Consider the following 25,411-nt stretch of genomic DNA (forward strand, 5'->3'; position numbering starts at 1 on the left):
AAATGAAAGAACAACAGAAAAGACAGAATGGGAAACAGACAAAAGTTCAGAGGCAGAGCACAGAGTGATTTTCAAACAGAACCAATGATACAGATAGTTAGAGAGGAACACAGTAAGACTAACAATTTTATTTAATAATTTTTATACTTACCTGGAAAAGCAGAAAAAGATGTAAATTATGTTTGTAGCTAACTCAACACTTTGCTTCCAGTCTTCTCTCAATACTCTTGCTAATGCACCAAGGGCAGTTTCTAAAGAAAAACAGGTACAAAAATGATCATTCACTTTGCCTCTGGTATAGGGGTGATTTAGCTTCAAACATCTAGTCATTAATAAATATCAAAGCTAAAATAGAACTGAGACCGAAAAAGGATGCTTCTTTCCAACACAGAAGTTATTTTTAAAACTAAAATACTTTTACTTAAAAACTCATAATGTGCAGCTTTACATCTATATCTATAAACAAAAAATATGATTTAGAAAAAGTGACATTATGGGTGATAATAAAATAAGAAGGACATTTATTTCCTGATTTGCATTTCCATTTGTAATCTTCCTACTACAGTACCAATTTTTTCATTAACACGTATTTTTGAGAGTATGGAACAAAAATCTAGAAAAAGTGTAGAAAAAATAATAAATTGCTTAGCACGCTAAAAACACTAGCTCCATTAAAAGAAATAAATAACCAAAGAAAATTTATACACAGAAAATAATATTTCAGTATCATGTTAAATTTATGTCTAGAGAAATAAACTTAATATCTTCCACTGAATTAGCTTAGACTAGGTTAATAAATATCTCTGCTAAATTTTTATCTTGAGGAATGTAAAATTAATGACTTGATTACTGAGAATTACCATATATTAAATAAACATAATTTAATGAGACTGGTTTCAAATTAATATTATATGGCCTACTAATTCTTTAATTAAAATAAAACAAAATATCCATACGTTAAATAAAAAATCATAATTCAACTTTAATAGGCATTCAGGATGTATTATACTTTCTGGACTGCATTACCAATATTTATTCTGTGAATGAAAAAGTTCAGGGAATTTGACCTTTCTGACCATTCAGATCATAAAACCAAGAATAGATACATGGTTATTAATCTATTTAGGTAAGGATTTTTGCTTAACAAACTAAATAACATTCTCTCACAGCATTTCACTATGTTATTCATATTTATAATATAGAGCACTGGTCTAGAATATGCTTTGAACACAAATGATTTTGGAATCAAATAAATAGACAGGCAATGCATATTAACATATGAAGGCTCCAAAAAGCCCTACTAAACAATCTGATACAGCTTTTTTCAATCCAGTATTTCCCAAATGCAGTTGATCACTATAAATAAGAGTAATTCAATAATAATAATTAATTTTATAAATAAGAGTATTTCTTAGCACATACTTGGAAAAATTATGTTCTATAATGTCATGAAAGCCTAAGCTTTTTAGGCATAGATTTAGTGACCCATTTGTAAAATTTTATTTCATTTTTCTCCCTTAGTGTAGTTATAAACATAGTGTAGAGAACTGTCTCAATAAAATATAGCTCCAGGAATTATAAACAGATTATCAAGAAGAGCCAAAAGAAAATTACAAAATTACGAAAACCACAATCAAAACTCCACCATGATTTTTAAAAGAATTCAATAAATGATTTTCAAATTAATATATAATAAATGCACAATATCAATAAAGCTACTTTTGGGAAAAAATCATTTGCTTTAGTACAAATAAAAAACAAAACATAACAATAACAACAACAACTATGGTTCTGTTATAAGAATTAGTCAAATAGATCAATGGAACAAAAAAAACAGAGGATCAAGACAGATCCATGTATATAATGGAACAGTACCTGGCACAGAGTAAATAAGTGTTCAAGAAATATTGACTGATTAAAAGAATAGGAGATAAGTCATAGACAAGGCACTTCAAAACTTTAAGGAAGGAAGGAGTATTCACTAACTAGCTTGGGATAACTGCTGTTCATATGGAAAAAAATAAAAGTAGAGCTCCACAACCACCCTTAAGCAAAAATAAATTTCAAGCCTAAGTATCTAGAATGGCAGAGTAGGGAACTCCTAAAATCTACTCTTCCATAAGCAGAATGAGAATACTGATAAAAACTGTCAAAATAAATCTTTTCAGAACTATAAAAATTAACTAAAGCCTTGCAACAATTTGAGGAGTTTATTCAAGGAAAATGGCTGAATATTTAGTGAGATCAGTGAGCTTTGTGGTATTTCAACTTGTCCTAATTCTATCCTTCTCTGTCCAGATGCCCACCAGTCTTGAAAACCAACAGCAATACTACTACACTTTCTGTGAAAAATAGCATCCTAGCAGCAACTGGAGGAGTCAGAAAAGTGTGGACCACATCAAAATCCCCAGAGAGCTGTCACCACTGACAAGCATCCATATAGGATGAAAATCTGCATTCTTAAGGTTTGTCTTTATCTGACTTGACTGAAAGCTTGCTTTCAGCTTTCTCCCCAAGATACATAATGAAAACAATTCGTGGCAACATCACAGTAGCCTGAGGCGACCTTACCAATTGAAGATAACAAGAAAAATGACTTAAAAAAGGAAAAATTGGGGAAGGCAATGCCCATAGAGGATTTGAAATATTCCAACTTATTTGTGGGACTCAAGTGCATGTGCATGGCTGTACATTTGCCAAGGAAAGTTCTGAAAAGGCCCTAATTTCTTACTCCTGGCTGACCATGAGGCAACATGCAAGCAGCAGCTGAAGGCTAAGGCAGGCTTGCAAACTGACTGCTGGATCACTGAAGACATGCCTAAAAACACTGAGTCCCTAAGCAAAGGCTAGAAGACATATTTCCAGATATTTAAGGAAATCTCTGCCAATCATTAGCTGACCACAAGCTAACTGAGCAGAAACTTCAGTGGCTGCATAGACAAAGGATACTGACAGCTCAGAATTATTCCAGAAAACTCACAAAGAGCAAGTATATCAAATCCTGGGGGGAAGAGAAATTTGATATTCAGTTGCTACAATATATTCTTTCACCAAAAAAATTACAACATATGAAAAGAAACAAGACAGTGTAGTCTGCACTCAGGAAAAAAAAAAAAGGTCAACAGAAACAGTCTATGAGAAACCTTAGAGGTTGGACTTCTGAGACAAGGACATTAAATCAGCTATTATAAATATATTCAAAGATTAAAAGAAGCCATGCTAAATTTAGAGTTAAAGGAAAGTATGATAATGATGGCTCACCAAATAGAGAGCATCAATAAAGTGATATAAATTATATTTAAATAAAAGAGCCAATAAAAATTCTGGAGTTGAAAGGTAAAAATAAATGAAATGAAAAATTCAGTAGAGGATTTCAACAGCAGATCTGAATGGGAAAAAGAATCAGTGAACCTAAAGGCAGGTCAACTGAAATAAACTAGTCTGAGAAACATAAAGAAAAAAGAATGAAGAAAAGTAAACAGAGCCAAGGAGACCTATTGGACAACATCAAATTTATCAAGAAACACGTAACAGGAATTGCAAAAGAGCTGAACAGAAAGAAAAGGCAGGATAAAATACATAGAAATAATGGCTAAAAACCTCCCAAATTTGATGAAAAACAATCTGCCTATCCATGAAGCTCAACAAACTGCAAGTAAGATAAACTCAAAGAGATCCACTCCTAAATACATCATAGTCAAAATGTCAAAGACCAAAGACAAAGTGAGAATCCTGAAAGCAGCAAGAGAAGGCACTCAACAGTACAAGGGATCCTCAACAAGGTTAGTACTGGACTGCTCATCAGAAACCGCAGAGACATGAGGCAGTAGGATAACACAGCCAAAGTGCTAAAAGAAAAAGACTGTCAACGAAGAATTCTATCAAGCAAAACTGTCCTTCAAAGCCAAAGAAAAAATTAAGGCACTCTCAGATAACCAAAAGCCAGAGAATTTGTTGATAGCAGACCTTCACTACAAAAAATATTAAAGGAAGTCCTTCAGGCTAAAATGGAAGGGCACTAGAGGGTAACTCAAATCTACATGAAGAAATAACGAGCAACAGGAAAAGTAACTGTATAGGTTACTTTATAAATATATAAAGAATATATAAACAATTTTGATTGTTGTTCTTTTCTTCTGATTTAAAGGAAAAATGCATAAAGCAATAATATAACTGAGTTGATAGGCTTTAGTGCTTAAAGATACCAGCGTATGATTATTTTAATGCAAAGACGTAGGGAGGGAACACAGGTATTCTGAAGTAAAGTTTTTGTGTACTGTTCTAGTTTGCTAGCTGCCACAATGCAATACACCAGAAACAGAATGGCTTTTAAAAAGGGGAATTTAATAAATTGCTAGTTTATAGTTTTAAGGCCAAGAAAATGTCCCAATTAAAACAAGTCTATAGAAATGTCCAATCAAAGGCATCCAAGGAAAGACACCTTGGTTCAAGAAGGCCGATGAAGTTCAGGAAGATGATCTGATTACAGTTTCAAACATACATTATTCTACCTTTATGAAATGGGATTTTGATTAAAACATGGTTTTTTTAGGGACATACATCCTTTCAAATCAGCACATTCCACACTATGGCCCCTAAAAAAGATGTTTTTCCCATATACAAAATACATTAATTTCTTAACAATATCAGAAATCCTTAAACCATTTCAGTAGCAATACAAATGAAATACAAAGTTAGAAACAGTACAAGCTCCTATCAAAGTTAGTTACAGGCATGTTCTGTTCTAAGGCAAAGTTCTCTGGCTCTGGACCTTTGAAAACTTGTAACAAGTTATTTGCTGCCAACATACAAAGGAGGACCAGTCATGGGATACATATACACATTTCCATAGGGAGGAAAGAACACAGGGGTCACTGGACCCATACAATTTCAAAAACCCGCAGGGCAAAGTCCATTAGATTTCAAAGTCTGAGAATCATTCATCTTTGGGCTTTAGAAAGCGGTAGTCCCACCCTTTCCAAAGGCCTACGCAGAGGCCTGCCTCTATCCGAATGCAACTTTCGGGGACATTGGGGAGACCACCTTTTTCTCAGCTCCACCCTCTCCAAGCATTGGGGCTGTACCCAGGCTCTCTGCCATCTCGGGGGCACACACACAACCCCACTAAGTGGTGGCAGCCAGGTTCTCCCCAAACCCCAAGGAATGTGCTTCACCCTCTCCAAGGCCTGAGGTGGCATGACTCTTCCACCGCAATGAGGTGGAAGGCCCATCCTCTGCCTTTGGGGCAAACTCACCCTCTTCACGGGCAGGCTTCGGTAGGTCTGCTCTCCAGCACATGTACTATTGAAATTAACTTGATATTAATCTGAACAGCATTGTTTTAAATTAAGATGTCAATTGTACTCCTAGGTTAAACACTGAAAAAATAATTCAGAAAAACCCAGTACAAGAGATGTTGTAGACCAAGACGATGACATAAATCACTCCAAGGTGCCATTTCCCCACAGAATCTTTGAACACCTAGCAAAAAGAAGCAGATCCATTTTCCTCAAAGCTCTGGAAACAATTAGAGGGGTTCAGTGACTGGCCCAAGGCTGCATCAAGAAAATGAAGCTTTAAAAACTACAGAGAAACTCATGGTGCCATTGCTGGCTCCTCTTCCATCCTCTCCCCTGTGCAGTATAAAGCCAGCTTGTGTTCCCATTCTGCATCCCTGATTCTATACCAGAAGAAGCAAAAAAACTACTATGTGCATATTGGGGTACCTGACTCACTGTGCTACTCTACTGGGTGGCAGCCTGAAAGAATGAACCAGGTAATTCACCTAGGGATGGCAATCAGAAGAAGCTTGTACAGAGCTAAAACAGTGTAAGAAACAATTAAGTCAAAGTGGCCTGGGGAAGAATTATCTGCTTTAAGTCACAGAACAAAGCACTCTTTAGGGGGTGAGTCTTTTTCATAGGGAGAAGATGAGTTTCAATTCCTGTAAATAGGGAAAATCCTAAATCCACAAGTACAAACACAAGATAAGAGGTAAAAAATATGGAGAGGACACTACAATTTGTATTTGCCTCAGGCTAATCTTCAGAGGAAGGCTAAACCCTGAAGGAGAGCAGCAGTCAATTTTCAAGGACTGGGAAAGGTATTTTTTGCATGGTTTGATTGTTTTTGTTAGTTCCTGGCACTCAAGAAAATCTCAGCCATACCATTAGCTGGATACAAACTTAAATAACAGATAGCTCAGGGACTAAGTCTCAGAGTTAACATTTTAAAATATTAAAGTGCACAGTGATCAATAAAAGATTACAAGAAAAACAAAAGAAACAAGAAATGATGGTCAATCCAAAGAAAAAGAGAAACATCAAAAAATCATAAATGAAAAAGACCAGACTTTGGACTTACCAAAAACTTTTAAAAAATGATCTTCAATATGCTCAAGAAGATAAAAGAAAACCCGGAAAGAACTAAAGGATATCATGAAAACAATGAAGGATCTATATGAGAATCTCAATAAAGACACAGAAAATTTTTTTCCTCCTTTTTTTGTGAAAAATAACATATATAAAAAGCAATAAATTTCAAAGCACAGCAGCGCAAGTAGCTGTAGAACATATTTCAAAGTTTGACAGGGGTTACAATTCCACAATTTTAGGTTTTTACTTCTAGCTGCTCTAAGATACTGGAGACTAAGAGATATCAATTTAATGATTCAAAATTCATATTCATTTGTTAAATCCTATCCTCACTGCATAACTCCACCATCACTTTGATCTTTCCATCCCTCTCTTTAGGGGTGATTGACCTATGGCCATTCTACCCTTTTCATTATTAGAAGGTCTGTCACTAATATAAGGAAGGAAAATGGAACTATTTGAAGTACTGGAGAGGCTGGGCCCTCAAGGTTTCAGGACTTATCTGGATCAGGGACCCATCTGGAGGCTGTAGGTTTCTGGAAAGCTACTCTAGTGCATGGAACCCTTGTGGAATCTTACATATTGTCTAGGTGTTCTTTAGGATTGACTGGAATGGTTTTGGTTAGGGTTTGGCCAAGTTATGATAGGTAGGAAGGTCTAACTGAAGTTTGTGTAAGGGCAACCTCCAGAGTAGCCACTCAATTCTATTTGAACTCTCTCTGCCACTGATACTTTGTTATACTTCTTTTCCACCTTTTGGTTAGGATGGAATTGTTAATCCCCCAGTGCCAGGGCTGTATTCATCCCTGGGAGTCCTCTCCCATATCACCAGGGAGACTTTCACCCCTAGATGTCATGTCCCACATAGTAGGGAGGGCAATGATTTCACTTGCAGAGTTGGGCTTAGAGAGAGTGAGGCCACATCTAAGCAAAAAAAAGAGGTCCTCCAAAAGCAACTCTTAGGCATATCTATAGGTAGTCTAAGCTTCTCTGCTACCTACATAAGCTTCACAAGAGTAAGCATCAGGATTTGGGTGTCCCTAAAGTTTGACATAGTTCCCTGATGGTAAGGTTTAATAGTTCCATATTCTTTCTCGAGGGATTTTACTAATACTTTTTGATAATCTGCTTAATATCCTCTAGGATATATTCAGGCATTACAATAATCTATATAGGATTAAAGGAGCTCTTTCTTATTCTGGGCTCCCTGTGCTTCAATTGTTCAAATGAGCTATACAGAGAGGTTGAGTTAGATTGTGAGCTGCAGAAAATTTCAGTTTCAGACCAAATAAACCTTTCTTCCTTTGGTCTCAAAGAGTATGTGTGGTTCTAAAACATAGACACTGTTTTTCTTACTACTGTGCTCTGAATACTCTAACTCCAACCTGATTGGCTTCATTCTTATCTCTAGATACCAGGATTCTAACTTTTCTTGAAATCCAGAAATAATAATCAACACTCCAGACGTAATGTGTCTGCTATGAAAGCTTACAATCTAGGCTCCTGTTTTCTTAAAAGCATTTCTAAAGGAGACCATACCATTGTTGTTCTTTTGTTCCTGGCTTATTTTGCCTCACCAAATGTCCCACATATTCATTCACATCATTTCTTGCCTCATGACTATGTTCAATAAGGACACAGAAAATTTTTTAATGAACCAAACAGAAATACTGGAGTTGAAGACCATAATAACTGAAATGAAAAAGTACCTAGAGAGTTTCAATAGCAGACTGGAGCTAGAAGAAGGAAGAATCAGTGATATCAAACCAAGAAAATGGAAATTATTCAGGTTGAAGAGCAGCAGTATAAAGAATTTTAAAAAACGAACAAAGCTTAAAAGACTTATAGGACACCATTAAGGGAACCAACATACACATTGTGGGAGTCCCAGACACACAGCAGTCAAATTGTTGAATGCCAAGGACAAGGCGTTCTGAAAGCCACAAGAGAAAAGCAGTGTTACGCACAAGGGAGTCCCAGTAAGATTAAGTGGAGATTACTCATCAGAAACCATGGAGGCAAGTAGGCAGTAGGACAAAATATTTAAAGTGTTGACAGAAAACAATTGTCAATCAAGAAGTTTGTATCCAGTAGAACTGTCTTTCAAAATGAGAGAAAGATTAAGATTTGTTTAGTTTGTTTAGATAAACAAAAGCTGAGGGGCTTCATCACTGTAAGACCTTCCCTGTAAACAATGCTGAAGGGAGGTCTTCAGACTCAGAAGAAAGGACACCAGATAGTAGACTGAAGTAGAATAAAGAAATAAAGACCCGTGGTAAAGATAATCATATGGATAATTATAAATGCAGGTATTTTTGATATGTAACAAAATTTATTAACCCGTATAGGTTCTAAAATGCAAATGCATTTATTATTTAAGAATAAATGTACATTAAGCAGAAATTGCTTAAGACGAATAAATGGATAAACAGGGAAAAAAAAATAAAATGCAAATGCATAAAAAGTAATGATAAACCTATGATTCCTTGTATGTAATAAGTACAACAAAGAGAGGTATATGAAAATTGTATGTACATGTTATTAAGGTTAAGTTGGTTTCAAATCAATGAGACTATTACAGATAAAGAATGTTATATTTTAGTCCCATGGTAACCAAAGAAAATATATTAAAAATATATACAGATAGTGAAGATTTGGCCATAAAAAAATATTTTTAAAGTAAACAGAAAGAAATGAGAAGAAACTCAAAATGATATATGACAAAAAATCAAATAAACTTGTAAGTAGGCATTAATGGAAGAAATGAAGGACAAAAAATTACAAGACTTAAAAAGATCAAGTAGAAAAATGGCAGAAGTAAGTCCTGCATTATCAGTAATTACTTCAGATGTAAATGGATTAAATTCTCCAATCAAAAGACAAAGATTAGCTGAATGGATTAAAAAGCATGATTCAACTATATGTATACACAAGAGACTCATTAAATTCAAAGACAAAAGTAGATTTAAAGTGAAAAGATGGAAAAAGATATAATGTAAACAGTAATCAAAAGAGAGCTGGGGTAGCTATACTAATATCAGATAAAGTAAGATTTAAGTAAAAAACTGTTATAAGAGACAAAGGAAGTCACTATATACTGATAAAAGTATCAATTCAACAAAATATTTAACAATTAAAAATATGCCCCTAAAGGTAGAGCCCCAAAATACATGAAGTAAATATAGACATATTTAAAGGGAAAAAATAGAAGGTTCTACATTAATAGTAGGAGTCTTCAATAGACCATTTTCAAGAATGGATAGAACATCTAGAAAGAAGATCAATAAGGCAACAGAAAACTTGTACAATATTATACAGCAACCAGACCTAATAGACATAGAACATTTCACCCAACAGCAGCAGAATACACATTCTCCTCCAGAGCACATGGCTCATTTCCCATGACAGACTGACAGACTGTGAGGACACAAATACAAGTCTCAATAAAATAAATAAAAATACTGAAATCACCAATGACTCTTTTTTAACTACAATTAAATGAATTTAGGAATCAGTAACAGAGGGAAAACTGGAAAATTCACAAATGTGTAGAATAAATGTTTGTTTCTTTGATTTTATTAGAGGTGTTGTAGGTTTATATAAAAATCACGAATAAAATAGGGTTCCCATATACCACCCTGTCATTAATACTTTGCATTAGTTCGGTATATTTTTTACAATTCATGAAAGGAACTGTACTATTAACTACAGTCCCTCACTTACAACAGAGTTCACTGTGTTTTATAGTCCTGTTTATTTTTAAACTTTTATTCTAGTAAATATATACAACCAAAAATTTCCCCCTTTTAACCATATTCACATAATTGTGCTACCATCACCACCATCCATTACCAAAACTAACCCGCAACAGAAATTCTTTACAATTTAAGCATTAATTCCTCATTTCCTACCCTTACCCCATCTTTGATAATCTATATATTTCAGATTCTGAGTGTATGAGTTTGCTTATTCTAATTATTACATATCAGTGAAGTCATACAATATTTGTCCTTTGGTGACTGGCTTATTTCATGCAACAGGATGTTTTCAAGGTTCACTAAGTTGTCACATGTCAGAATTTCATTCCTTTTTAAGGTTGAATAATATTCCTTTGAATGTCTATACCACATTTTATTTATCCATTCACCAGTGGATGGATACTCAGGTTGCTTCTACCTTTTGGCAACTGTAAGTAATGCCACTATAAACATTGGTGTACAAGTATCTGTTTGCATCCCTGATTTTTTACTTTCAAGTTCTAGGATTTCTTCATATATTCTTGATTAAAAAAAAACTTCACTAGATATATAGTTTCAGAATTATCTCCCATGGAGTAGGCTGTCCCTTTACTTTCACGATTAAGTAAAGTTTTTGATTTTTATTTATTTATCAACAACAGAAAGCTAAACAACTCAATCTAAAAACAGACAAAAAAGCTGAATTAAACATTTCTCCAAAGAAGATATATAAATGGTCAAAAAGCACAGGAAAAGATGCTCAATATCATTAGCCATTAGAGAAATACAAATCAAAATCACAATGAGATACCATTTCACACTCACTAGAATGGCTAGTATGAAAGAACAGAAAATTACAAGTATGGAGATGATATGGAGAAATAGGAATATTCATTCATTGGCTAAGAATGTAAAATAGTGGAACCACCATGGAAGAGAGTTTGGCAGTTCCTCACAAAGCTAAGTACAGAATTACCATATGGCCTGGCAATCTTATTCCTAGGTATACAATCAAAAGAATTGAAGGTGGGGTTTCGAAAAGATATTTGCACTCTGATGACCATGGCAACATTATTCACAATTGCTAAAAGATGGAAGTAACCCAGGGGTCCAACAACCAGTGAATGGGAAAGACAAATGTGGTATATACATACATGGAGTATTTTTTAGCCATAAAATGCAATGAACTTTTGATACATGTGACAACATGGATGAACAATGAAGACATCATGTTGTATGAAACAAGCCAGAAACAAAAGGACAAGTATTATATGATCTCGCTGATAAGAAATAAATAGAATAAGCAAATTCACAGAGTCAGACACTAGAATATAGGTTATCAGAGGCTACAGGGAATGTGGCTACATAGAATGTGGAGTTCTGAAATTTTATAGAGTTTCTATCTGGGACTATGAAAAAGTTTTGGTAATGGATGGTGGTGATGGTAGTACAACATGGCAAATGTAATTAACACCACTGAATTACGTACTTGATGCGGCTGAAAGGGGAAATTTTAGGTTTTATATTTATTATTAGAATATTTAAAATAAAAACATAGTAACACACAGTGAACCCTAATGTAAATCATAGACTATAGTTCATAGTATGATCACAAAAATGTTTTTCCTCAATTGGACCACACTCATTTAAGGTGTTAACAATAAGGTAATGTTTGGTTTTCCTTTGCTGCTTAATCAAGTAACATGTAATGGGTCAGCTTAAACAATGGGAACTTATTCGCTCACTGTTTGAGGCTCGGAAAAATTCCAAATCAAGATGTCATCAAGGTGGTTTTCTGCCTAAGAGTGTGGTGTTCTGAGGCTGGATGCCTACAATCCTTACTCCTTAGCATCTCACACGACAAAGCGTGTGGTGTTGTCTCCTAGTCTCTCCTTTTCTTCATTGATTCTCAGCTTCCAGCTACTACTTCTGTGGCTTTTCCTCTCTGTGAATTTCATTCTGCTTATAAATGACTTCAGTAATAGGATTAAAATCCATCCTGATTGAGGTGGGCTACATCTTAAGTAACCTCATTAAAACATTCTACTTACAATGGGTTCATACTCATCAGAATGGATTGAGTTTTAGAACGTGTTTTTCTGGGGTACAAGCAGTTCCAACCCACCATAGGTGGTATGTGGGGGCTGTATCCTAAGCATGATTTTTCTGTAAACATACAACTTCTTAATAAAAGAAAAAAGACTAAAAAAGTCTGCATCACAAAAGATACTGGACAAAAACAGAAAAAGAACAAGTACTTTTGCAAAATACTTGAGAGAAAAAAAGATTAGAATAATAATATCTAAGACATGATGATCATATATATGTAGATATGTATATATAATACTTAAGATATGAATACAAAATTACAAAGGATGAATTCCAAAAGGCAACTCAACTTAAAACAATTAGATACTGTTTATTACCAACTATATAATAGCAAGATTTAAAAGTTTGATACTTCATATTCTGCTGGTATGGTGACATACTGGCACAACTATTTAGGAGGGTAATTTGGCAATATATCTTAAGATATGACTTTGTAATTTTATGTCTGCATATACACCCTAAAGAAACCCTTGCTTGTGTATGTAAAAAAATATGTACAAAGCTATAACTGAAGCAATATACCCTACAGAAAAATCAAGAAGTAATCTAATGCCCATCAATGAAGGAATGGCTAAATAACATGTATAAATTCATAAAATACAATAATCAAAAGTAGTTAAAAGAAATTAGCTACATCTTTATGCATCTACATGCATGTAATCTCAAAACATTACTATATGCAGAAATACTAAATAATAAGTACATTATACTATTAATATAAAAATTCATATAAAGCAATCCTCTATATTTTAATATGGAAAAAATCATGCACACATACATTTAAATGTATGAAAAATCCCTATGCACTCCAAACTCTGTAACAGATTAGGGGTAACGGTCAAAAGGGACTTTATTTGTAATATTCTAAATACTTTAAAAGAATATATTCATATAATAACTGTATAATCTTAAAAAGTTAAAATGTACAAATTGGGACATTGGTAAATGTCCTAGGGTTGGTCTCTGGAAAGATCTCCAGATGCATGTTCCAAATTATAAACTACTGGTGTATACTGTCCAGTCTCCATAAAAGCACTCTGACAACAGACAAAACAGTATTTCTCATGAGATGGAAATCAGAGAGTAATGATAACTTCCATATTTTATTTTAGGCATAAAGGAAGATCAGCAAACTATGTTTTAAAATAATTCTATTATTTCACTACTAAGAAAAAGATTTTAAGAGCATTTACATTTTTATTTTATTACCAAGCACTTCTAGTGAAAGAAAAGCAAACATCTGGTGTCAAATTCAACCTAATGAAATGATAAAGATGAATAGCTTTTGCTGTGCTACTGAGAGTAAACTAACATTGAATTTCTAACTTAATAAAAACACTGTATACATACATTTGCAAACATCAAAGTTTCATCTTGTATCCTAGTTAGAAATATAAAGAAGTTTTCGGAGTAGAAGAAAATATATACCGCATTCATTTTATTTTTCTAGTTTAAGTTGAAGAATTTTTTAATTCTCCAGAGACTACTGAAATGCTACACTCAAATGTTAAAAACCTGAGTAAGTAGGAAAGCTAACAGAAAGCTGGGAAATAGAAGCATCCCTAAATTTGGCATAAATAATTTTTAGCTTATTATTTATAATACAATTTAAAATAATGTTTTATAATTATTTTTTATTTTTAATATTTGTGAATATAAATCACCATTCAATAGTAGTTCTTCCAAGTTATCAGGATTTCGAGCAAGCTGAAGGATCAAGGCAGAACCCCGAACCTTATCAGGAATATCTTCATATAATAATTCAATGTATTCATCCATATCATTGATGTTAGCAACTTCATCAATCTGAAACAAAGGAAGAAGCAGGAAACACTCTAAAGGAACAACAATGTTCAAAAGATCCAAGGTGAAAGGAATGATATTTTTGTAATCAATATACTGCCCTTTGTAACAATAGACAAATTTCCAAAGAATTCATAGAAGCCGACTTTTTGTAGGGGAAAATTAGACCTTTGGATGCTAGGTCTCCAATATGAAAGTAAGTTTATGAGCCATATGATAAAATAGTACATAAACTATAAAAATTTGTCTATCAATATTAAGTATCTTAAGTGTAGGGTAAAATAATTTGTGTCTGTCAACAGATTAAGCAAGATTTCAAAACATACTGCAATGAAACTTAAAACATTTTTTACAACATATATTTTAGCAATATTGTTAAACTGTCTAAAAAGCACTCAATAATTTTTGTCTTTATCAATTTAAATACTGATTTTCTAACATTTTCAGGTACTTCTAAAGTACAATAATTAAAAAAATTTCACATCTGATTAGGGTAATTATGTGGAATTACCAATTGTAAAAAATGCAGCACCTTACAACCAATTCTCTATTTGATTAGAAGACAGTCTTACCTCCATTCCTTCAAATGGAGGCGGATCTTTAGGCTTGTTCGATTTTTCTTTTTTTTCTGTAAAAAGATTTTTATTTTTTTAAATGACAAGAGTTAGGTTTTCAGTGTTTCTGGGTCAATTTTTAATTTTCAAAAGCTGAGTTTAATTCTAGCTAATCTGGGAATATTAAAACTCAATAGTCTATGAAATTATCTTTTTTCAGTGTATAAAAAATGTTCATCTATAATCTATCTGCTCTAATGAGGATATCAAAGAAAGAATAAATGAATAAAATCTATAAATCATCAAGTTATTATTCGTCCCTTGGCATGCATGTATTTGTGTATGTGTGTGAGTGTGTGTGTGTGTGTGTATAGCCAGATTGGTCAAGATGCAAAATAGTCTATTTTGAGTTTCTTCTTTCTTCCTTTCTAACTCATAATTAAGAATAGGAAAATCAACAACAACAACAAAAATAAATGACTTGTGTAATATAAAAACTGAAATGAAAGTTAACAAAGGAAAAGGAAAAGAAATGATCTGGGTAATTTAAAGAATAGTTGCTAGCTGATAACTTCTACAAATAAAATTAAGATCACAAATTAAAAGTTAAACATACATCTGTGTTAATTTAATTCTCAATTGCCTTCAAATAAATTAAAGAGGTATTCAAAGCTGTTGAACATAATTGTTAACCATTTATTATATTAAATTATTCTGGTTAATAACAGATTTTCATTTTCTAAGAAAAAACTACTAAAAGTACTTGAGTGATCTGGCTCAAAAAATGTAAGCAATGAATATACATTAAAATAAGCTAAAAGAGTATCACATTTTTTATTCTATAATGAACAAATATGTTTTACATACAATAGAAATTAGCCTTTACTATTTTCAAAAAGGGCAGCAGCCATTCTGGATAAGGTCATGTTTCCTCAAAATTTAACAAAACAGTTAAATTTTGACTCAAACAGATAATTTATCATGACAGTGATTTAAGGCTAAGAAAACTCTCTTAAGATAAAGACTCACATAGTCAAATGAGTATTACTGTTTTGTTTCCATCACTTTTAGAGCAAAGCTGCTGGCTTTGAAATAGTGATTATCAAGTAAAAAAGTTAAGAAAGAAAAAAATTGCTATACTAAGTGTATATTTAATATAATAAAGCACATCATATATGCCTTCAAATATTAATATTCTTAATAGAGAAATATATTGATTTGAATTATTTTACCCACTATGAAAACATGAGTATTTTCTCATATTCCTCGAATTTCTGGGCATGGCTGAGGAGACTGATTTGCCCTGAAAACGCAGTAAATTACAGTAATACAGCATTATGAAAAATCAGTATTAACTCTATTGTACATTCTTCGATAAATAAATGTTATCTTATGTTCTTCACTTTGAATTTATTTCAAGATGCTATCTTTCATCATCCATAGTGGTACCTTAAGAAGATACTAACATAAAATATTTTTTTTTTATAAAATTCCTCTTGATACATATTTCCATATCTAGATAACACTTGTTATTAATAATTAACAAATATATACTAAATGCCAGCTATGTGATCAGAAGTAATAAAGTTCAAAATACCTATTTTTGCTTTTAAATATATTCATAGTCATTTAGTTCATTCAACAACTATATGCTAACCACAAAATATATACTGTATTTAAGGCTAACTAATAAAAGTACACCTTAGTCAGAAAGAATTTTATTTGCTTTGGCTGGAGAAAAAAGACAAATTTGGAGAAAGTCTAAGAATTCTTTAATATTTTTTCAACTTTGTACAGTCAAAATCTGAGCATTTATAAGTTATTTCAAATGCACCATAATTTAGATGGTGAAAGAATTTAGATTATTTGAAAATGTCTTTTATAAATAATCACTTGTTTGGCTCTCAGAATCTTAATTGCTTGGTTCTTTTATGAGGGAACTGAAGTTAAAAGAATGGCAATAATAGAAACACCAAGAAATGAAAAAGTAACATTTCCTAAGTAAGATTCAAAAAAGTAGTATCATTAGGATAGTCTAGAGCTTATGATATATATTTTAACATGTAAATAATCCACTGAAATTATAATTAAATGTCATAAGAAATTTATGACATTTATTTATGACATTCTTACGAATTTATGACATTCTTAAAATTATTCTAGAATCAGTATGACATAGACAAATTTCTTTTTTATTCCTTATTTCACTGTATATGCACATACACACAGAATAATCAGAGAATTACATGCTATAATGTGGAAGTATCTAATATAAAGTCTAGCATATATAAATCCTAGCTGCAATGTTTGTTTATTCTTTCATTCACATACTTAATTCATAGCACTAGTGAAAAAACAACCTAACATTCAAATATCAAAGTACAAACTATAATCAACTCACATTTGTATTAAAAATCAGGATTTTTTCAATTTACCTTTGCTTGACAAGGTATCACGGCGGTTTTGTAGATAGTACAACAGCTGTTCTACCTCATTTAGTTTTGAAGGATGAATGAGTTTACATTCTTCAACCACCTTCCGTGCCAGGGAAGTTATATCTGTATTGGCATTGAGACTCTTAAGACGAATGCTGCAAGCATATCAGAATTTACCAACCTTAGGTACTATAAAAATAAGCAACAGCTTCAATGATGTTTCTTTTAAATAAATTATTTATAAACACATATATGTACTTGAGCATAAAAGTCTTTATTAAAATATAATAACATATTAGGTACAATCAGACTTAGAAAAAAAAGAAGGCCACAACTTTCTTTGAGCTAGATAAGTAAGATGTAAAAAAAGGAGCATTAAATCGACATCTGACTCTTTTAGGCAGGACAGCATATTCAGATATACCTGTCTTCAAACAGCATTTCTAATTCAAAATATTCAGTAATTAATCATTATTGGATGTAAGAACCCATATCACCAAAATGACTCTCTTAATGATACAATCATTTACTTTTTTAGTTAGGAATAAAACAATGTCAATCGTTTTTGGATTCAGTTGTTCTCGTGGTAATTATACAGAAGACAGCAAGAAAAAAAGTCAGATGCATTATAAGACTTTCATGAGAATCTCTGAGAAATGAATGAATGCATTTTATACTTGCATTAAAAAATAATAAGCCATCCACTCCCCTAATTTAGCCCAGGAGATCCCTGACAGCCCAATAAGGGAAGTTGTTCACAATTTGAAAACAAGTGCTGATTTGGATTTATGACACCAGGGAAAGGTATAAAGACATAAAACTAAGTTCAAGGTGGTGATGCAAGCTGATGTAGCCATGCAAAGCTTCGATTCAGAAAGGAAACACAAGAAAGCAGCCTCCGCATAGAATTGTTTTTTGGTGAGGATGATCAATTTTTGTGGAGAGACATGAAGATATTAGAGGCAGCACGGGCAGAGATCTCAGAGAAATATTCTGTGTTCAGTACTTCTGAAGTTATTATTCAGAGGTACACAATCTTTCCTAAAACTAGTCCAGTAGACTGATTTAGATATTATTCCCAGCTACATAGACAACCTGAAATCTCTGGTTCCCAAGATTCTGTGAGGCACCTTTAATAAATTCTTTTTATGCTTAAATTTGCTAGAATGGTGTCTAATGTTTGCAGCAAGTAAAAGTGTACCACTCCCACACCCACTGCTCCCATACCTGGCCCCGCCACATCTCTGGCACCCAAGCCATGCCTTGCTGGTGCCCCAAGCACCACTGCCCTGCCATCACCCCCACTGTGCCTGGCAACTCCTGACTGCTGAATCCTAACCACTCTGCACACACCCACATGTGCAACCACGCTCCACCCCACCACCATGTGACCAGGCCCTACCCCCATAACCGTGCATGCGCACATGAACACCCGGCCTCCCAACCCATGCCATGCCCCACCTCTGCAATCAGCACACTGGCGCCCTGTCTGAACACCCATGTCCTAGCCAACTGCACTCCAAAACCTATACCTCAAATCCCCATGACCCCACACATGCACACACCCGCTCCCTGATCGTGCATCTGCCCCCAGGCCCAGTCCTCCCACTCCCCACGCCCAAACACTCATGCACTATACAGGTCTCACAATCTGCTTATAACCATGCCCTGCCTCCATGTGCTCAACTTCGTGCCCTGTCCTTGTACTACAAGATCTGCCCAACCTGCATCCCACGCCACACCCCTCTCCATGCTGGTCCTGCAAATGCAAAACCTTAGAAAACTGAAGGAAATTAAATGATGAAGCAACCCTTACCAGGATAATTAAAAGCCTTGAAGACAAAAGAATATCACAAAGCATATGAGGATATGAGGATGCAGACAGATAAAGCCTAGTCTAATGACCAAATTAAAAGGAGACACAGACTTTGGGACAACTGATCAAAAACGTTCATACAACTATACTAAGTAATATACTAGAGACACACAACAAGAGATTTGAAGAGGCAGAATAAAGAATAAATGAACTAGAGGACAGGACAATTGATATAGAATGCACAAAATAACAAATGGCAAAAAAGATGGAATGAATCTGAACTGGACCTCCGTGAAATGATGGACAACATGAAGTGCAAAAATATAATAATCATTGCTGTCTCAGAAGAAGAAGAGAAGAGTAAAGGGCTAGGAAGGTTAATTGAGGAGATAACAGGGGGAAACTTCCTAACATATACAGAAGACATAAATATGTAAAACAGAGAAGCCCAGTGAACCCCAAATAGAACAAGCACAAATAGGCCTACTCAAAGACACATACTAATCAGTCTGCCAAATGTGGAAGAAAAGCAGGAAATCCTGAAAGTGGCAATACAAAAACAATCTATTACATACAAGAGAAAGCACTTAAGACTGAATTTGAACTATTCAACAGGCATTGTGGAGGTGAGAAGCAGTGGTATGATATATTTAAGATTCTAAAAGAGAAAGACTTCCAGCCAAGAATCCTGTACCCAGCCAAACTGTCCCTCAAAAGTGAAGAAGGGATAAAAATTTTCAGACAAACAATGGCTGAAAGAATCTCAACAAAACACTGGCCCTACAAGAAATACTAAGGAAAGTTCTGCTGGCTGGGGTGGGGGGGGAAGACTACAACATTTATAGTTTTCTGTTTCTTTAATAGCAGCCATTCTTATTGGTGTGAGATGGTATTTTATTGTAATCTTGATCTGCATTTCCCTTATAGGTAATGAAAATGAGCATCTCTTCATGTACTTTGTAGCCATCCATATTTGCTCTTTGGAAAAATGTCTATTCATATCTTTAGCCCATTTTATAATTGTTTGTTCTTTTCTTGTTGAGTTGTATGATTTCTTCATGTACAGAGGATATCAAACCTTTATCCAGTAGGTAATTTACAAATCTTTTCTCCCACTGAATTGGCTGCCTCTTTACCTTTTTGACAAAGTAATTTGAGGCGCAAAAGCATTTAATTTTGAGGAGTTCCGATTTATCTATTTTTTCTTTTGTTGCTTGTCTTTGGGTGTAAAGTTTAGGAGCTACCTCCTATTACTAGGTCTTGAATATGTTTATTTTCTTCTAGGAGTTTTATGGTACTGGCTCTTATATATAGGTCTTTGATCCACTTTTTTTTAAAAACTTTTTTAAGATTAATTTAAAAATTAACAAACATAACATTAAGATATCATTCCATTCTACATATACAATCAGTAATTCTTAATATCATCACATAGTCGCATATTCATTTCTTAGGTCATTTGCATCGACTGAGAAAAAGAAATAAGACAACATAAAAAGAAATAAAACGATAACAGAGAAAAAAAAGATTATACATACCATACCCCTTACCCCTCGCTTTCATTTACCACTAGCATTTCAAACTAAATTTATTTTAACATTTGTTCCCCCTATTATTTATTTTTATTCCATATGTTCTACTCTTTGTTGATACAGTAGCTAAAAGGAGCATCAGACACAAGGTTTTCACATTCACAGAGTTTCATTGTGAAAGCTATATCATTGTTCAATCATCATCAAGAAACATGGCTACTGGAACACAGCTCTACATTTTCAGGCAGTTCCCTCCAGCCTCTCCACTACATCTTGAACAAGGTGATATCTACTGAATGCATAAGAATAACCTCCAGGATAACTTCTCCACTCTGTTTGGAATCTCTCAGCCATTGACACTTAGTCTCATTTCACTCTTGCCCCTTTGGTTGAGAAGGTTCTCTCAATTCCTTGATGTTAATTCTCAGCTCATTCTAGGGTTTTTCTCAGTCCCTTGATGCTGAGTCTCAGCTCATTCCAGGATCTCTGTCCCACGTTGCCAGGAAGGTCCACACCCCTGGGAGTCATGTCCCACGCAGAGAGGGGGAGGGTGGTAAACTGCTCGTCATGTTGGCTGGAGAGGGAGGCCAGATCTGAGCAACAAAAGAGGTTCTCTTAGGGGTGACTCTTAGGCCTAATTTTAAGTAGGCTTGACCTATCCCCTGTGGGGTAAGTTTTATATGAACAAACCCCAAGACTGGGGACTCAGCCTATATAGCTTTCATTGTCCACAACTGCTTGTGAGTATATCAAGAATTCAACTTGGGGAAGTTAAATTTCTCCCCGCTCTCACCATTCCCTGAAGGGGGCTTGCAAATACTTTTCCAGTCACTGAGCAAATGACTCTGGGCTTCATTGGGGCATCACTCTGGACAAACCAACAAAATCTCATGTCCTACCTGAGATTCCAAGTACTTATGACATTCAATCAAACTATCTACATGAGTTATATTAGGAAATGTTCTAGTCAAAATATAAATTTTGTAACAGACATTTTTTGCTTTAGTCTCACACATAAGGTGACTTTTTAAAGTATTAATTATCATCTATCTTTAGCACCCTGCAATAATGACATTCCTTTGCCTTCTTCATGCAAAAACATTTTTAAAATTTGTACACTGTACATTTCACTATTATTATACACTCTAGGCATTCCTAGATTATACCATCTCGATCTTTTAACATCTATCTTTCTTTCTGATTTCATTTATGTCCCCAGCCCTCCTCCCTCTATCATTCTCACATGCAGCTTCATTCAGTGTTTTAACATAATTACATTACAGTTAGGTAGTATTGTGCTATCCATTTCTGAGTTTTTGTATTCAGTCCTGTTGCACAGTCTGTATCCCGTCAGCTCCAATTACTCAATATCTTACCCTATTTATATCTCCTGATGGTCTCTATTACCAACAACATATTCTAAGTTTATTCACCAATATCAGTTAATATCAGTGAGACGATACAGTATATGTACTTTAGTTTTTGGCTAGTCTCATTCAGCATAATGTTCTCAAGGTCCATCCATGTTGTTACATACTTCATAACTTAATTCTGTCTTAAAGCTGCATAATATTCCATCATATGTATATACCACAGTTTGTTTAGCTACTCGTCTGTTGATGGACATTTTGGCTGTTTCCATCTCTTTGTAATTGTAAATAATGCTGCTATAAACATTGGTGTGCAAATGTCCGTTTGTGTCTTTGCCCTTATGTCCTTTGAGTAGATACCTAGCAATGGTATTGCTGGGTCGTATGGCAATTCTATACTCAGCTTTTTGAGGAACTGCCAAACTGCCTTCCACAGTGGTTGCAGTATTTGATATTCCCACCAACAGTGGATAAGTGTGCCTCCTTCTCCACATCCTCTCCAGCACTTGTCATTTTCTGTTTTGTTGATAATGGCCATTCTGGTGGGTGTGAGATGATACCTCATTGTGGTTATGATTTGCATTTCTCTAATGGCCAGGGACATTGAGCATCTCTTCATGTGCCTTTTGGCCATTTGTATTTCCTCTTCTGAGAGGTGTCTGTTCAAGTCTTTTTCCCATTTTGTAACTGGGTTGGCTGTCTTTTTGTTGTTGAGTTGAACAATCTCTTTATAAATTCTGGATACTAGACCTTTATCTGATATGTCGTTTCCAAATATTGTCTCCCATTGTGTAGGCTGTCTTTCTACTTTCTTGATGAAGTTCTTTGATGCACAGAAGTGTTTAATTTTGAGGAGCTCCCATTTATTTATTTATTTCTTCAGTGCTCTTGCTTTAGGTTTAAGGTCCATAAAACCACCTCCTTTGTAAGATTCATAAGATATCTCCGTACATTTTCCTCTAACTGTTTTATGGTCTTAGACCTAATGTTTAGATCTTTGATCCATTTTGAGTTAACTTTTGTATAGGGTGTGAGATGCGGGTCCTCTTTCATTCTTTTGCATATGGATATCCAGTTCTCTAGGCACCATTTATTGAAGAGACTGTTCTGTCCCAAATGAGTTGGTTTGACTGCCTTATCAAAGATCAACTGTCCATAGATGAGAGGGTCTATATCTGAGCACTCTATTCGAATCCATTGGTCAATATATCTATCTTTATGCCAGTACTATGCTGTTTTGACCACTGCGGCTTCATAATATGCCTTAAAGTCAGGCAGCGTTAGACCTCCAGCTTCGTTTTTTTTCCTCAAGATACTTTTAGCAATTCGGGGCACCCCGCCCTTCCAGATAAATTTGCTTATTGATTTTTCTATTTCTGAAAAGTAAGTTGTTGAGATTTTGATTGGTATTGCGTTGAATCTGTAAATCAATTTAGGTAGAATTGACATCTTAACTATATTTAGTCTTCCAATCCATGAACATGGTATGCTCTTCCATCTATTTAGGTCTTTTGTGATTTCTTTTAACAGTTTTATGTAGTTTTCTTTGTATAGGTCTTTTGTCTCTTTAGTTAAATTTATTCCTAAGTATTTTATTCTTTTAGTTGCAATTGTAAATGGAATTTGTTTCTTAATATCCCCCTTGGCTTGCTCATTACTGGTGTATAGAAACACTACAGATTTTTGAGTGTTGATCTTTTAACCTGCCACTTTGCTGTACTCGTTTATTAGCTCTAGTAGTTTTGCTGTGGATTTTTCAGGGTTTTCGATGTATAGTATCATATCATCTGCAAACAGTGATAGTTTTACTTGTTCCTTTCCAATTTTGATGCCTTGTATTTCTTTTTCTTGTCTAATTGCTCTGGCTAGAACTTCCAACATGATGTTGAATAACAGTGGTGATAATGGACATCCTTGTCTTGTTCCTGATCTTAGGGGGAAAGTTTTCAGTTTTTCCCCATTGAGGATGATATTAGCTGTGGGTTTTTCATATGTTCCCTCTATCATTTTAAGGAAGTTCCCTTGTATTCCTATCCTCTGAAGTGTTTTCAACAGGAAAGGATGTTGAATCTTGTCAAATGCCTTCTCTCCATCAATTGAGATGATCATGTGATTTTTCTGCTTTGATTTGTTGATATGGTGTATTACATTAATTGATTTTCTTATGTTGAACCATCTTTGCATACCTGGGATGAATCCTACTTGGTCATGATGTATAATTCTTTTAATGTGTTGCTGGATTTGATTTGCTAGAATTTTATTGAGGATTTTTGCATCTATATTCATTAGAGAGATTGGTCTGTAGTTTTCTCTTTTTGTAATATCTTTGCCTGGTTTTGGTATGAGGGTGATGTTGGCTTCATAGAATGAATTAGGTAGCTTTTCCTTCACTTCAATTTTTTTTGAAGAGTTTGAGCAGGGTTGGTACTAATTCTTTCTGGAATGTTTGGTAGAATTCACATGTGAAGTCGTCTGGTCCTGGACTTTTCTTTTTGGGAAGCTTTTGAATGACTGATTCAATTTCTTTACTTGTGATTGGTTTGTTGAGGTCATCTATTTCTTCCTGAATCAAAGTTGGTTGTTCATGCCTTTCTAGGAACTTGTCCATTTCATGTACATTGTTGTATTTATTAGCATAAAGTTGTTCATAGCATCCTGTTATTACCTCCGTTATTTCTGTGAGGTCAGTGGTTATGTCTCCTTTTCCATTTCTGATCTTATTTACTTGCATCCTCTCTCTTCTTCTTTTTGTCAATCTTGCTAAGGGCCCATCAATCTTATTGATTTTCTCATAGAACCAACTTCTGGTTTTATTGATTTTCTCAATTGTTTTTATGTTCTCAATTTCATTTATTTCTGCTCTAATCTTTGTTATTTCTTTTCCTTTGCTTTTTTGGGGGTTAGTTTGCTGTTCTTTCTCCAGTTCTTCCAAGTGGACAGTTAATTCCCGAATTTTTACCTTCTTTTTTGATATAGGCATTTAGGGCAATAAATTTCCCTCTTAGCACTGCCTTTGCTGCATCCCATAAGTTTTGATATGTTGTGTTTTCATTTTCATTTGCCTCGAGATATTTACTGATTTCTCTTGTAATTTCTTCCTTGACCCACTGGTTGTTTAAGAGTGTGTTGTTGAGCCTCCACATATTTGTGAGTTTTCTGGCATTCTGCCTATTACTGATTTCCAACTTCATTCCTTTATGATCTGAGAAAGTGTTGTATATGATTTCAATCTTTTTAAATTTGTTGAGACTTGCTTTGTGACCCAGCATATGGTCTATGTTTGAGAATGATCCATGAGCACTTGAGAAAAAGGTGTATCCTGCTTTGTGGGGTGTAATGTCCTATAAATGCCTGTTAAGTCTAGCTCATTTATTGTAATATTCAAATTGTTTCTTTATTGATCCTCTGTCTAGATGTTCAGTCCATTGATGAGAGTGGGGAATTGAAGTCTCCAACTATTATGGTAGATGTGTCTATTTCCCTTTTCAGTGTTTGCAGTGTTTGCCTCACGTATTTTGGGGCATTTTGGTTCGATGCATAAATATTTATGATTGTTATATCTTCTTTTTGAAATGTTCCTTTTATTAGTACATAGTATCCTTCTTTGTCTCTTTTAACTGTTTTACATTTGAAGTCTAATTTGTTGGATATTAGTATAGCTGCTCTTGCTCTTTTCTGGTC

At 34.3% G+C, this 25,411-nt stretch overlaps 1 protein-coding gene across 8 annotated transcripts in view; it reads right to left on the reverse strand.

Annotated features, from left to right (window-relative positions):
- KIFAP3 (kinesin associated protein 3) overlaps positions 1-25,411 on the reverse strand; it is a 219,611-nt gene that overhangs the window by 135,361 nt on the left and 58,839 nt on the right. For all 8 annotated transcript variants that reach the window (XR_013174069.1, XM_077156924.1, XM_077156923.1 and 5 more), the window contains 4 exons: positions 17,013-17,167; positions 14,596-14,651; positions 13,885-14,026; positions 152-251 (listed from right to left, as the gene is read on the reverse strand). Coding sequence is in view for 7 of the 8 variants with exons in the window: in XM_077156924.1 (XP_077013039.1) it covers positions 152-251; positions 13,885-14,026; positions 14,596-14,651; positions 17,013-17,167 (453 nt within the window). In the remaining variant the exon portion in view is untranslated. The remainder of the gene's footprint in view (positions 1-151; positions 252-13,884; positions 14,027-14,595; positions 14,652-17,012; positions 17,168-25,411) is intronic.

Source organism: Tamandua tetradactyla, chromosome 4 (assembly GCF_023851605.1).
Source record: "Tamandua tetradactyla isolate mTamTet1 chromosome 4, mTamTet1.pri, whole genome shotgun sequence".
In the NCBI taxonomy this organism is placed as follows: Eukaryota; Metazoa; Chordata; class Mammalia; order Pilosa; family Myrmecophagidae; genus Tamandua; species Tamandua tetradactyla.